The sequence below is a fragment of the Myodes glareolus genome, chromosome 9, assembly GCF_982192425.1.
Source record: "Myodes glareolus chromosome 9, mMyoGla1.1, whole genome shotgun sequence".
NCBI lineage: Eukaryota > Metazoa > Chordata > Mammalia > Rodentia > Cricetidae > Myodes > Myodes glareolus.
Genome location: NC_142034.1, coordinates 7258633 through 7273353, shown reverse-complemented (window position 1 = coordinate 7273353; position 14721 = coordinate 7258633). Strand labels below are relative to the sequence as shown.

Below are 14721 nucleotides of genomic sequence, written 5' to 3'. Positions count from 1 at the left end.
TGCCAGCCTGTGCTCCCAGCTGTCCCCCTCTCCTCTCTCCTGCTCAGGGAACCTGTCCCCAGACCCGACGCTCCGAGGCAAGGGCAGCCTCCAGGGGACAGAGGGGGAAACACCAGCTTGCCAGAAACCCTGGGTTTGAGCCCTTAGTTCCTAAGCTGTGTGACCTTGGGCCAGTTCATTTCGAGGCTCCTTCAGTTTATAAAGTTAAGGCCAGTATCTTGCTGCCACAAGAGACTGGAAGCTGCCATAGGCTGGGGTAGGTTTTGAAAAGGCTTGTGGGTTTGTCCGGAACCTTGAAAATGGAAAGGCATAGACCATGTGGAGACTGAAGGGCCGGGCCAAGCCTGCCAGCAATAGGGAGAGACCAGAGCACACCGCGGACAAGCTGCTGCCCAGGGCCCTCCGTTCTCCTGTCTTTCTCCTGCCACTGCTTCTCTGTCCTGGGGGTAATAGACAGTGAGGCCAGCAACACAGACAAGTAAGGGACTTGTCACCAGTGACTGAAGTGTGAACTCAAGGCCACAGCAGCAGAGAATAGGCAGGAAGGGGAGGGTAAGTGACTGCCAGGCCTGACTGCCAAGGCCCCTGGTCCCCGAGAGGCTCTTGAGCAAGGTTCTGTTTCCTTAGTTCCATCTGGCAGCCACAGACAAACAGGCCAGAAAGTGACTCCCTCCTACCCTCCCCCCGAAAAAAGTAGCCATCAACCATAGCTCTTTGGTACAGCTATTTTATTTCCACTGTGCCCCCATTCTAGGAGCCCTCCAAAGTTCGCCAGGAAGGAGGTAGAGTCAGCCTGTACCTCCATCCGTCCCTAACTTAGGGTTCCCTCTGTTGCCTAGACCCACACTGGCAACATCAGCTTGCAGAAGGCAGAGTTCAGCGGCCCCTGGAAGGGCTGCAGCTCGGCCTCGAAGCCAGGGCAGTCAGCACTGTGTCTGGAAGGAGAGTGTAATTCCAACTGCTTCGGGCCCCTCATCCTTGCACAAGGCTTTTTCCTCATGGCAGGAGCTGGGGTCCAGGCTCAGCGCCCCAGAAGCTGCAGCATCTCCCTGGGATCCACCAGCTTCTCCCTCGGCTTCCCAGTGCCCTGACCTCGATATACCTCCTCAGCATCCAGCTTCTCCCAGTCTGAGAAAGAGACTGGCTGGACTCCTAAGGCAAATAAGAAGACAAACTAAGACTCCTCAGGACCCTCCTCCCAAGGGGTAAAGTTTCAGAGATAAGCCGCCCTCACCCCTCCCCACTCCCAGACCTTAACATAAGACTCAGACCTCGATTGCTGAGCAAGGCTTGAATGGCTGTATAGCCAGGTCTGGGGCCAGAGGGCAGCAGCCCCGCATTCAGGTCTTGCAGCAGCACCTGGCTGGTGAGGAAGCTGTCCGTCATGGTCGTGGTGATAACACCTGTGGGTCCCCTCTTCACCCAGCCACTGCAGTAGAGGCCTGAGGACAAGAGACTGCCTAGCAATTCTGCATCCCAATCTACACACACACACACACACACACACACACACACACACACACATGCATGCGCATGTGTACGTGCGCACACACATAAGCATTCCCCCATATCTCTCAGTAGATCTACAGGCTGGGCCATTGGTTCACCATGGTAGTGTGTGTGTGGTGTGTGTGTATGTGTGTGTTTTGTGTGTTTCGTGTTTGGTTGGTTGGTTGGTTGGTTTTTCAAGACAGGGTTTCTCTGTGTAGCCCTGGAACTCACTCTGTAGACCAGACTGGCCTCAAACTCAGAGATCCACCTGCCTCTGCCTCCCAAATTCTGGGATTAAAGGTGTGCACCATTATATTTGACCCACGATAGATTCTTGTTTTCCCAAAGCATCCTTCTTTCCCCAGTTTCCAGAGGATGAGTGGCTCGCTGGTGACATGAGCTGAGACTTGCTCATCACAATTCAGCAGGCCCTTAGAAACAGTTACTGAACCAGCGAACAACAAGTTGGGCATGTGGGTAAGAAGAGAGAAGCTCCCAAGGACAGGGGCTATCTCCCGCCAGTGTCAGCACTGGCCCAGGGCAGGCCTCAGTAAGCTTTTATTAAATGATGTAGGGTGAGTGGTCTTGGGATACCAGCCTTCCAGCCTCCCATCGTAGCTAGATGCCCAGCCCCCCGTTGTAGTTAGATGCCCAGCCTTCCAGCCCCCCCATTGTAGATAGATGCCCAGTTGTCTCATATCCTCTCACCTGGTACATTCACAACCCGGCCTTCTATGTTGGGAATGACTCCAAGCTTGGGGTCAAAGGGCACACTGGGGTCAATGGGGCGGCTCTTATACCCAACGCTGCTCAGCACCAGCCCACAAGGGAGGTCCTCCACTTCTCCCGTGGGCACCGCCCGAGTGGACTCACCAACACCCTGTTGTTGAGAATGTGGGTAACACCAGGTTGGGATGGGGGAAGCTTAAAAAGGGGGAGTTTGGGTAACATGAGACTCACTTCCAGTCTGGTGATTGCCAGGCGGATGCCTGCTACCCGTTGCCCATCTGGTGTGGGCAGCACTTGCTGGGGGCTTCGGAAAAATCGGAGGCCCCAGGCCCGGGAGGCCAGTGCCTGACGGGCAGCTTCTTCCACCCCTGGCTTCTCTGTGGCTGTCCGAAGCAGCAGCTCTGTCAACCGTCTCCTTGGACGGGGGACATCTGTCAGCAACATGGAACACTTCAGGGCTGTCCCTGCTGGTCACCTTCCCCAAGCCTGTGAGCTAGGGGGGCTAGACTTGGCCCCTCACCCTTAATTTTGTCCTGGAGGCCCAAGAAATCCGAAGAATCCAAAATGGGCCGGGTTCCTGGCAACTGAATCATCTCTCGAAGTTCCTTGAGGGTGGGGGGAAGGGTAAGGGAAGAGGTCAGGTCCAGACCACTGAGTAATCCTGAACCCACCAGAGTTCAGGCCTGGTGGGATAGACTGTCAGCAGCATGGGGAAAGACCAACAGACCTGGGGCCCTGCCCACCCTCCTGTTCCATCCAGGGAAGCAGCTACTCCCTCCCAGGGCTGTGTGGCAACCCCAACACACAAAAGTGGAAGGAAGCCTCCTCTTGGGACCCTAGCTCCTCCTGCGCTGGATCCAGTACCTTAATGGTGAAGGCCACTTGCAGGGGTCCACGCCGGCCAACTATCCACACAGTCTTCACCTGGCTCTGCCTCAGGACCCCCATAGCAGCTTCTGTGATGTCTGTTTTCTGGCACAAAAATGAGGATTTTAGGGCCAAGCACCGTGGAACATGAGACAGAGACACACAGATCTCTGCGAGTTCAAGGCCAGCCTGATCCACACAGTGAGTTCCAGGACAGCCAAGGCTACATAATGAGACCTTGGGGAAAGGGACTTGCTGGCCAGTTGGTATTGTTCCCTTTCCAATCCAGAAAAAGTCAAGGGCCCAAAAACTATACCGCTACTCCCCCTGGTGGTCACATAGAATATTGACGCCAACTCTGCGAACGGCTCCTAAGCAACAGGATTCCTGCTGATTCTTCTACCCACTCCCAACAGATAACATGTCTAGAACAGGACAAGGGACTTAAGGGGGCAAGAGCGGTTTATGTGAGTCCAACAGGCTAGTTCAGAAACCCACAGAGTCTTCATTTCGTGGGGAGACAGATAATAGAATCTCATCACAGAATGTAAACCTGTAGTGAAGCAAGGTTAGGGATAAGACCATATTAGAGAAGAAACACCTAATAGGACAGCCTGGAAGACCTCTTCACAGAAGGAATAGGAGAGCCAAGAATGGAAAGAGGGAGGAATGTTAGCTCTGAACTAGCAGGAGGTGGGTCCAGATGTTCCAAACAGGGGCGAATGTGTGTGGAACTGCCCAGCAGCAGTGTGAGGGCATCTGCCTGGGCTCCTGGAGGAGAGAGGCTGGGTGTGTGGAGGGATGACACCTGAACCCCGCCGGCAGGAACAGCCTTTGCTCCCTGTGATCCCACCTCCGCCCCTCCAGTTGCTGCCTGCTCCTCACCTCCAGGTGCTGAGGTGGGGTCAGCAGGATCCGGGCCACATCTAGAGCCACATTCCCCTGTCCCAGAATCACAGCTGTGTCACAGCTCAGATCCGGTGCCAGCTGGAGGAGAAAGGTCTTAATGGGGTGTCCCTGTCCCCAGCTCCAGCCAGGCTATCTCATCTGCAGGCGCCTTAGGCCAGGCCCAGCTGTGCCGTCAGGCTGCCCTCCTCTGAGACAGTCCACTCTATGCTGTTCTCCCCTCCCCCAGCCCCACAGGTCTCCACAGCTCTCCACAGCTGACCTGCCTCAGTCATCCATGGCTCACAGCTCCTCAGCTTGCTCCTCCCTGCCTTGACCTCAAACTCTAACACCCCAGGGATGCTCCTGACTCCAGCCAGAAGCAGCAAGGGCGCTCCCCAAACTCACGGCCTGGTTCTCAGGAAGACCATTGTACCAGCCCACAAAGGCCCGGGCTGAGACCACCCCAGGCAGCTCCTCACCAGGAATGTCCAGGGTCTGGTGGTCCTCTGCTCCATAACTCTGAGGAAAGATGCAGTCCCCACCCAGGCCCAAGGCCTCAGTACCAGTCTCCTGTCCCATCTTGTCTCGTCTCCCATCAGCCCCTCCTCTCACTTCCACACCCCACCACATGGGCACTCACCAGCACCACGGCATGGTAGGCTTCCCGAAGCTCTGGCACCGACACGTCCCTACCCACCACCACATTGCCCCGGAAAGAACAGCGGTCCGAGCGGGCTGTCTGTGTGAACGTGTTGATGACATTCTGCCAGGCAGCATGGCGAGAGGAACATTAGAAGACAGGACAGCTCCTGGGGGCATGTACCACCATTACCCCATGACCACCAGGATGGAGCCGAGGCTCATTCTTCCGCACCAGGGAGCCTCTCCGTCCTCCTCATTTTCACTGTTTCCAACACCACCCCCCCACACTGAAAGACACCCACCTTGACTTCAGGGTGGTCAGGTGCCACACCAAAGCGCACCAGGCCAAAGGGCACGAGCTGCTTCTCGTAGATGTCTACATGGGCCCGGGTATGGTGCTGGGGGAAAATCACAACTGGTGGGTTCTAGAGTGAGGCTGGGGCCCCGCAGGGCCTCCCTTCCCCACACAGAGCAAGAAAACTCAGCTCAGATGGCCGAGGAGATGGGTTCCCACCACCCACAAGCAGACAGAAGGCGAGGTCAGATTCAAGGACGTCCAACGGAGAATGTGAGAAGCTGGAAGTGAGTATCATGGCTTAATCCTCGGGTCAGATGTAGACCTGCACCTTCTAGAAATGCTGGTCGTGTGACCTGAGACGCCATCTTTGAGAACCTGCCTTAGCTCGGTCTCTGAGATGATGCCATTGGGGCAGGGATCAACAAGGCAGGGAGTGGGGGCACAGCTGGGGCACGTGGGGACAGAGAGAATGGGGGTACATCTGGGCCATGTGGGGCAGAGGGAGTGGCAGTAGGCCTACTCTCAGCTTCCAGCTGCCCGTGCAGCCTGTGCTCCCAGGACACTTTGCAGGGCGTAGGCATGGTATGAGACTGGAATTGGCCAGACAAGCTTGTTGTGGCTCTGCTGCCACCAACAGCAGGGCCCAGGGGAAGGACAGTGACAGAGTCGGGGAATCGAGGTGACATGCCCTGCACCCTGCCCTATCCCACCCAGTTCCAAAGGACTCAAGGCCAATGAGTTCCTGTCTACACATCCGCCAGCCTTTGCCCAAATTCTGCTCCCCCCATTCCACCACCCGCCCTAAGTTCAGTCTACCAGCCCAGCTGCCTGTTTTATCCTTGGCCAGCCCAGAGGTGACCTCCCAAATCAGCTCTCTCAAACTCCACGGAATCTGAACCCACAAAGAGTTCAGGCCATGAAGTCAACAGCCAGAGCCAGGCCCAGCTCAGAAGCTAACTGGCGGTCACAGGGGAAGCTCCAGCACATTTCTGTGCTGTAGAATGTCCCATCCCTCTGGGCCACACTCAAGGCTGAGTGAGTCAGGTCCAAGCTCTCAGCCCCAGGCTCCCCCAGTGGGAGGACACAATGGACTCATTCGGGGTCATTAAAACTCTGACTGTCGCTGGAACTCGTCATTTCTGGTTCAAACGCCTCCCCATGCTTCTCTCACTGCCATAGGGCAAAGTTCAAACCGCTTAGCTTGCTGGGCATCCCTGACACAACCTGACCTCACTGTCTCCAGCTTCCACTCCACCCTGCTACAAAAGGAGTCTTCCTTCTGGCACAAGGTTCTTCCCCAGCCCACCTCACAGTAGCCCCTAATCTCACACACAAAGCCATCTTCCAAGAAACCTCTCTCCTCCTGCCAACTGCTGCTACCTGGCCCTTTTCCTAAAAAAGGACAAGTTCTGGGGCACTTCTGGTCTGGGGTCCTCTGTTCTTCATGGACATACACTCAGGATGTCCTAGAGACGTGTAACCACTGTCTCCTGTAACTTTGAATCTTGTAGTTCTCTCTATCACAGTCTCTCTATCTCCCCTCCCCGTGTCTCACCCCATCTCTTTACCTCATCCTGAGATCTCAGAACCATACATACATTCTTTGTCCCCTACCCTTTCCCCTCCACTTCTGTGTCCCCTTCCATCTCAGCCCCTGGAGTTCCGGCCAGAGCCCCTGACCTCCCCTTTCACCTTGCCCTATCAGTTTCCCGTGTTACCTCCACTCTCTTGCTCCTGGGCAAACAGTTTTGCTTAAGTCTACCCTTCAGGAAGACTATTCCAAATGGAAAATGGGCTGGAGTGTATGCACTGGGAGAATGCTTATCTCTCATTCGCAAGGCCCTGTGTTCAATCCCCAAGAAAAGGGTTCCTTGTTTTTCCTTTCTTTTTTTTAAAAAAAAATTTATTTATTTATTTGTTTGTTTGTTTATTGTGTATACAGTGTTCTGTATGCATGTTTGCCTGCATGCCAGAAGAAGGCACCAGATCTCATTACAGATGGTTGTGAGCTACCATGTGGTTGCTGGGAATTGAACTCAGGACCTCTGGAAGAGCAGACAGTGCTCTTAACTGCTAAGACATCTCTCCAGCCATGTTTTTCCTTTCTTAAATATATTTTTAAAAATTAGGTGTATGTGGAGGGGGGGTGGATATAAGCACATAAGTACAGGTGCCTGAAGAGGCAGAAGATGGGCTTGGAGTCTCTGGAGTTACTGGTGGCTGAGCCACCTGAATGGGTTCTAGGAACCAAACTCAGAACCTCTGCTTAAGATATTTGAGTGAGGGGCTGGAGAGATGGCTCAGTGGTTAAGAGTACTGGCTGCTCTTCCAGAGGTCCTGAGTTCAATTCCCAGCACCTACATGGTGGCTCACAACCATCTGTAATGAGATCTGGTGCCCCCTTCTGGAATGCAGGCATACATGGAGGCATAATGTTGTATATATAAAAAATAAATAACTCTTTTTTAAAAAAAGATATTTGAGTGAAGCAGTTTCCTGTGTCTGTGGATATCAGAATCCCCCCACCAAGGATGCTTTCACCGATTTTCTGTGTCTGTTGATGCCAGAATCCGCCACCCTAGGAGGGTTTCTTAAAATTACTGATTCTGAAGGTCCCAGTCATAGCGTTTGATTAAATCTGTGCTGGGCCCAGAAATGCTCGTTTAAATAAGACCTCTCTAGCAGGGAATATAGAGAATGCTCAAAAAAAGCCATTCAAGTCTACAACGTGGTTGGTCCATGGTCCACGGTTTCTGGGTACCTTGTGACCTGGGCTCCAGCTGCCTCCTTAGCCCCAGCTCTCACCTCTTCACCCCTCAGACACCCACTGACCTTCTGGAATAGGCTCTGGAATGATGCCAAAGGGACATTTTCCTTCCTCTGGCCTTTGCCTACAGAAGTACCCATGCCTGAGACACTCCTGCTCTTCTGTGCTTTTGTCCTCCACAAAATGCAGCTTAGTCACCTTTCCCTCTAGACTAGGTTAGGGGTCACCTAGTTTAAGCTCGAAAATACCTTGCAAACCAGCCACTCCACGCTAGAATGTCAGGTCAAGGAGCACAAGGAAATACACCCACATGCCTACAAGTCAAGATCTGACCTGCTGGAAAGACCCCAGGAATCCCACCTTCTGTATTTATCCCCTCACCCTCAGCTAACACAACCAGTGCCCCTTACAAGAAGCCCTCCCGGATATCAGCTGTACATCTCACCTACCCACTCCGCTGTCCCGACCCTAAAATCCCATGAGTCTCCATCCCAGAGCCCAGGCTGTCCTCCATCAGTGGCCTTGCATTCCAGGCTGACTCCTCACATCAGGGAGCTGGCCAAAGGCCATGGTAAGCAGCTACAGAGTCATGCATAGGTCACTTCTCAGCAGAGGTCTCCAGGAGACCTTCCTAGTGTCAGCCCTGGGTAAACCAGGCCAGTGGGTCACACTACCTCACAAGTATCTGTATGTATTATCAGTATAATCGCCCTTTCTCCTGTTGTGTAGATATTACAGCCCCTGTAAAGATCAGACACTGTCTCAGCTCAGGCAATCCTAGTATCCCCTACTCTTTTTTTAAAAAATACTTTTATTATTTTTAGTTGTGTGTGCGTACACACATACATAAATAAAGGTGCAAGCAGAGGCCAGAAGAGGACATCGATCCCCTGAGCCACTATATGGGTGCTGGGAACCCAACTCCCATCCTCTGTGGGACAACCATGGAATCTTCTCTCCAGCCCCTCCCCATTCCTCTTTTGGATTAAGGTTTGACAGACCTTGGGGCCCTGTCTGACAAGACTAATACTGAAAGTTTTGAGACCTTGGCCTTTAATGGTGACGGCAGCAAATGCTTAGGACGAGATAGCCTTGAAAAGTAGAATGCTGGAGATGGAGGAATGCAAACGAAGATAAGGGGAGGATAAAGCCACCCCACAAGACTGAAGAAAACAAAACAAAACCTTCCCTGCCTGATGAAGCAGTCAGCGCTGCCCATCAGCCACTAACCACCATCCATGGGACAAACACATTCCTCTCACAGCTGAGAACCTAGGGTGGGAACCTCAGATAGAGGGGTGGAATCAGGTAGAAAGGACACAGCTTAGATGAGATGGAAGCCCTTTCCTTACCAGGCAAACCAAAGGGCTGGAGCCTACCCACAGAACTGGGGCAAGGAGTGAATGGTGAAAAAGGAGCCCGGAGAGAGAGCTTACCTTTAACAGGTGTTGGGCGGTGTAGAAGCCAGCTGGGCCACTGCCAACCACGCAGATCTGAGGGGTCTTCTCCTGTGTGGAGAACTGCCGGCAGAAGCCTGGGGCTGGGCAGAGGAGCGACAGCAAGGTTAAACAACACACTGTAACCACCAAACCAATTCTGTCCAATGGCAGCTTGCCCCTCACCTGCATCTTCCTCTTTCTGTTCCTCAAAGCTTCACCACTTCATCTGAATGCCAGGTGCTGTCTTTATCCAGAACCCCAAACCTCACCTATGAGCAAGCTACGCCGATAACGCTAGCCTACGCCAGACCCCCTTGGCCCCGGAGTCTGTCCTGCACAGCACTTCGTTTTTCTTGTGGGGCTCCCTGTATGATTCCACGTCTTCATATCCCCATCACGTCTCTATCTCGCTTTTTTTTCTACCCTTTATTTTTCTGCAGAACTCTATCACTCATATCTTCACTTTCCTGTCACCCCCATTCATCTCGTATCACACATGCGGACCTCATGATCTCGCCTTTTCGCCTTTAGTGACCCATGTTTTATCCAGGACGCCTCCCACCTCATCGCACAGACTCTCCTCTGTACACCACTCCCATTTGTCCCGCAAGAACACCTTCAGCTTCGCCCCTCGGACCCCTGCTCTTGATCACAGGCCTCCCCTCGCCCTGGTGCAGCCCCAAGAGCCCTGCTCCTACTCGGGGTGCTCCTGGAGGGAGGCGACCGGACCCCAGGCCACGCAGACCAATGCCACCAGCGCCAGCAGCGCAGAGCCATGGCTGAGAACGGCAACCGGCGGGCGGAAAGGCTCGCAGTGACTCCTAGTGCTTAGCGCCGGTCTACAACCCGCCGGGGGCTGTCCTCTGGGCCCGCCCATCACTGTGGCCCCGCCCTAAACCTCGCCTCCAGCACGCTAGGAAAGCTCAGCTTCGGTACTCCACTTCGAACTCCGGAAGAGCCACGCCCCCAAAGAGAGCCACGCCCCCAGCTCCCGAAGTCACGCCCCCGGTACGGCCGAACTTCAAAACTTAACCAATTTCTCCCCAGTCTTCCTTGTCGCTGCAGATACCGGAAGTCTAGGATTTAAAGGAAAGCGAATCCTCAACGCCGTTTCAGTTACTTTTGGAAAAGAGAGCCAATTAGAAAGGAGCTTACTTTACGTAAACTTGTCGCTCGCTGATGACGCAATGTTCTGCTGCCGTTGTCTTTTGATAGGGTGTCGTCCTTCTTGAGTGACTTTTGTTCCAGCCAATCAGGAGCCCAGAGTCCGGACGTCTCTACTATCCTACTTCTAGCCCCTTAGTTTTAGTCTAGGTGTTGAACTGGTGTGGTCGCAAAGAGATACTGTTCGTATCAGACCAGGGAAAATATTAACCTTCAAACCCGTCCAGCAACACAGGGATCGGGGTGAGACAGTATCTTAGATGCAGAATTTAAGGGGGCACCCAAAAGCTCAGTAATGAAGATAAATCGTGCATTTTTTTTTGTTTTTTGTTTTTTTTTAAGACAGGATTTCTCTGTGTAATAGGCCTGGCTGTGCTGGAACTTGCTTTGTAGACCAGGCTGGCTTCGAACTCACAGAGATCCGCCTGCCTCTGCCTCCCGAGTGCTGGGATTCATGCAGTTCTAATTTATATTTTAAAAGAAGATTGTTTCAAAACCGTAAGCAGTATCTATTTTTAAGTTTTTATTACATTTAATTATTTTATTACATTATTTATGAGGGCCGGTGTACACGTGCCACAGCGCTCACAGCTCACATGGTATGTCATCATTGGACAGCTTGCAGGAATTGGTTCTCACCTTCCACTATGAGTTTTTGGGTATTGAACTCATGTCTGGGCCCGGGGGCAAGCTTCTTTACCCTCTTGCTGACCCACAAATATTTTCTACACAAGGACAGGAGCTAAGGATGGTAGAGTGTCTACTCAGTGTACACAACACCATGGTTTCAACCACAACAACAAAACTATAATTAAAATAAGGGCAGAATCCATGTCACCTTTAACCAGATAAGCTTAGTACTTCCCTAAAGGTTCTTCCCCTTCTTGGAAGACTAACCCATTCTGTCATCCCCACAGCCTCTAACTCTTGTTTGTTTATTTTTGTTGAAGATTGAACCCAGAGACTTATACAATCGCTCTACCTTTTAACTGCACCCCTTGCTCCTGGCTTAATTTTCTATTTCATAATTCAGCAACGAGGCTAGTCTGCGCTACAGAGTGATGCCTGGTCTCACAAAACAACATGCTATTTCTTTTGTGAAAGGTAACTAGCAGTGGGAATGTCGTGTACAGGCTGGACTGGCCTGACTGTAATCGGGATTTCTTGGGCAAGATAAATGGCTAGGTTTCAATTTGGTGAACTTCACTGTGAGTGACTCCATTTTGATTTTTATTATGGTCTGTTGGAGCATTGTGCAGGAGCTTAATCTAGAACAGAAGCTTCCTCTGTTTTATATTTCATACCGTTACACTATTTTAAGATTATTTTTAGCCAGGTGGTGGTGGTGCACACTTTTAATCCCAGCACTGGGAGGCAGAGGCAGATGTATCTCTGTGTTTGAGGCCATCCTGGTTTACAGAATGAGTTCCAAGACAGCCAAGGATACACAGAAAAACCCTGTCTTGACTATATATATATATATATATATATATATATATATATATATATATATATATATATATATATATATGTGTGTGTGTGTGTGTGTGTGTGTGTGTGTGTGTGTGTGTGTGTGTGTGTGCGTGCCAGGCTTTGGTGGTGTATGCCTTTAATCCCAGCACTCAGGAGGCAGAGGCAGGCAAATCTCTGAGTTCGAGGCCAGCCTGATCTACCAATTGAGGAGAGCAAGGATACACAGAGAAACCCTGTCTCAAACAAACAAGCAAACAAGATTATTTTTTAATTGAAACATACAGAAAGTGCACACATTATAATTATAGTTTGATGGATTATGAGCCCATAAGGTGTAATGATGTGACTGACACCCAGATACCAAACCGGAACACAGTGAGAATCCCAGGAGTCCTCTCCCTGCAAGTCACTCCCCCAACTCTCTTATGTAAATATTATTCTCTAATATGTCATTGTATTTTAAGTCCCACAAGACCAGTAGGCAAGCCCAGTGCTGCCCGCAAGCCTATTTTGTGTGACAATATATATATCTTCACAACCACCAGAGCTGAAGTTGCTGGCAGTTGTGAGCCATCTGACATTGGTGCTGGGAATTGAACTCTGCTCCTCTGCAAGTGCAGCAAGTGTTCTTAGCCACTGAGCCATGTTAAGTGGTAACATATTTAATATTTTGTGACATGAAAATTACTTGTTTATAAATAAAATTTTATTGAGGCACTACCATGTTCATTTTTTAAAAAAAACACATTTTTTTATTAATTCTTTGAGAATGTTATACAATCACTCCCTATTTCCCTAATCCCTCCTAGATCCACCCCAATACCGCAGCTTCATGTCCTGTTTTTTAGTAACCCACTAAATTCAGTTTCTGCTGCCCATGTACTCTCGGCCTGGCGGATCTACTGGGGGCTACACCCTTAAAGAAAACTGAGCCACCCTTTCACCTCAGACAGCAGTAGGGGCTTGGGAACCCTTCTGCCCTTGTGACTCACCCTTTCCCGGAAATCATTAACTGTCTGTCGAGCCTCAGATAGCAGCAGGAGTTTGGGAACCCTTCTCCTTTGTGGTAGTTTAAATTAAAAAGGCTCACAGGGAGTGGCACTATGAGGAGGTGTGGCCTTGTTGGAGTAGGTGTGGCCTTGTTAGAGGCAGTGTGTCACTGGGAGCGGGCTTTGAAGTTTTAGATGCTCAAGCCAGACCCTTCCTTTCTACTGCCTAAGGATCCAGATGTAGCATTTAGTCCCTCTCCAGCACCATGTCTGCCTGTGGGTGCCATGCCTCTCACCATGATGATAACAGACTAAACCTCCGAACTGTAAGCCACCCCCAGTTAAATGTTTTCCTTTACAATGTTGCCATGGTCATAGTGTCTCTTCACAGCACTAGAAACCCTAACTAGGAGGCCTGTCTATGCTAGAATTTTTGCTGGCTTGATCTTATGTGAACAACCACTGGCTGCTCTGAGTTCTTGAGCGCAGTGGTCCTGTCCAGAAGATGCTGGTTTGCTCTGATCTTCCCCACCTCTGGCTCTTACAGTCACTCTGCCCCCTCTTCCACAATGGTCCCTAAGCCTTGGGGGCATGTTCGTATGGCTGTTTTTAACACTTTGATGGCATAGTTGAGTAGTTGTGACAGAGATCATATTGTCCACAACACCCAAAATATTTATCTGGCCTTTTTCACAAAAGTTGGTACCCTACATAGGACTGTAGGCTTCATAAAGGTGGTAGGCTGCAGGGACAATCTCATTCACTCATTCCCAGAGCATCACACAGTGCCTAGCATCCAATGAGTACTCCTGTGGGGTTTATCTTTCTAGTTATTTATTTATTTATTTATATTTATTTATTTATTTGCATGTACATCTTTATGCCAGAAGAGGGCATCAGATCCCACTATAGATGGTTGTGAGCCACCATGTGATTTCTAGGTATTGAACTCAGGACCTCTGGAAGAGCATTCAGTTCTCTTTAACTGCTGAGTCATTTCTTTAGTCCCCCTCCCCTTTTCTTCTTTTAGATAGGATCTCAGGTAGCCCAAGCTAGCCTTGACTTGTGTAGCTGAGGTGAGGATGACCTTGAACTCCTGATCCTCCGGCCTCTACCTCCCGAGTGCTGGGAATTACTGGCGTGCACCACCAGATCTGGCCTATGCAGTGATGGGTGCTGACTCCAGAGTCTACTGCATGGTAGGCAAGCTCTCTACCAATTAAACCTCAGCCTCAGTCCCTAAAGAATTTATTTTAATGATAAAATCACGAATTGTTCTGGCTTGTAGAAGAAAGAGATAGAAATCCAGGCTCAGACACCCAGAATCTCTGCAGGGCTTCCCATTCCAAAGCAGAACCTAGAAAAGTCGATAGCATGGATTCTGGAGTCACTGAGTTCAAATCCCGAGTCTGAATTTAACAGTCATGATATGGAGAGGTTTCATCTTAACTTCTTTTTCCTCCTTTTCTAACATGAGAAAAGAATTATTCTAACCTGTAAAGATTAAAATTAGATGCAGATTAAAAAAAAAAACCTAGCCTGGCCTGGTGGAGCACACCTTTAATCCCAGGACTTTGAAGTGGTTCTCAACCTGTGGGTCAGGACTTTTGGGAGTTGAACAGCCCTTTCACAGGGTTTGAATACCAAACATCCTGCAATCGGACGTTTACATAGCAGCTCATAACAGTAGCAAAATCACAAGAAGTGGCAGCGAAAATAGCTTTATGGTTGGGGGTCCCCACAACATGAGGGTCACAGCATTAGAAAAGTTTAAAACCACTGATGTAGAGGCAGGTGGAGCTCTGAGTTCAAAGCCAGCCACCAGGTGAGTTCCAGATCAGCCAGGGCTATATAGTGAGACCCTGTCTTAAGAAAACAAAACAAAAAGAAAAGAAAAACATCCATCTGTATGTGGTAAGCAGACATCAGCTATAATTGTGGTCACCAGTGTTGTCCCTTCCCATATACTGCTCT

General features: G+C 50.6%; 1 protein-coding gene across 1 annotated transcript; it reads right to left on the bottom strand.

Annotated features, from left to right (window-relative positions):
• Positions 1-711: 711 nt before the first annotated feature.
• Fdxr (ferredoxin reductase) lies at positions 712-9979 on the bottom strand. The gene is made up of 12 exons (XM_048452051.3): positions 9820-9979; positions 9119-9222; positions 4920-5015; positions 4616-4738; positions 4381-4494; positions 3973-4074; positions 3085-3192; positions 2741-2825; positions 2452-2651; positions 2200-2371; positions 1272-1442; positions 712-1152 (listed from the first exon to the last, which is right to left on the bottom strand). The coding sequence occupies exons 1-12, from the start codon at positions 9896-9898 to the stop codon at positions 1022-1024; spliced, it is 1485 nt and encodes a 494-aa protein (XP_048308008.3). The 5' UTR covers positions 9899-9979; the 3' UTR covers positions 712-1021.
• Positions 9980-14721: the final 4742 nt, after the last annotated feature.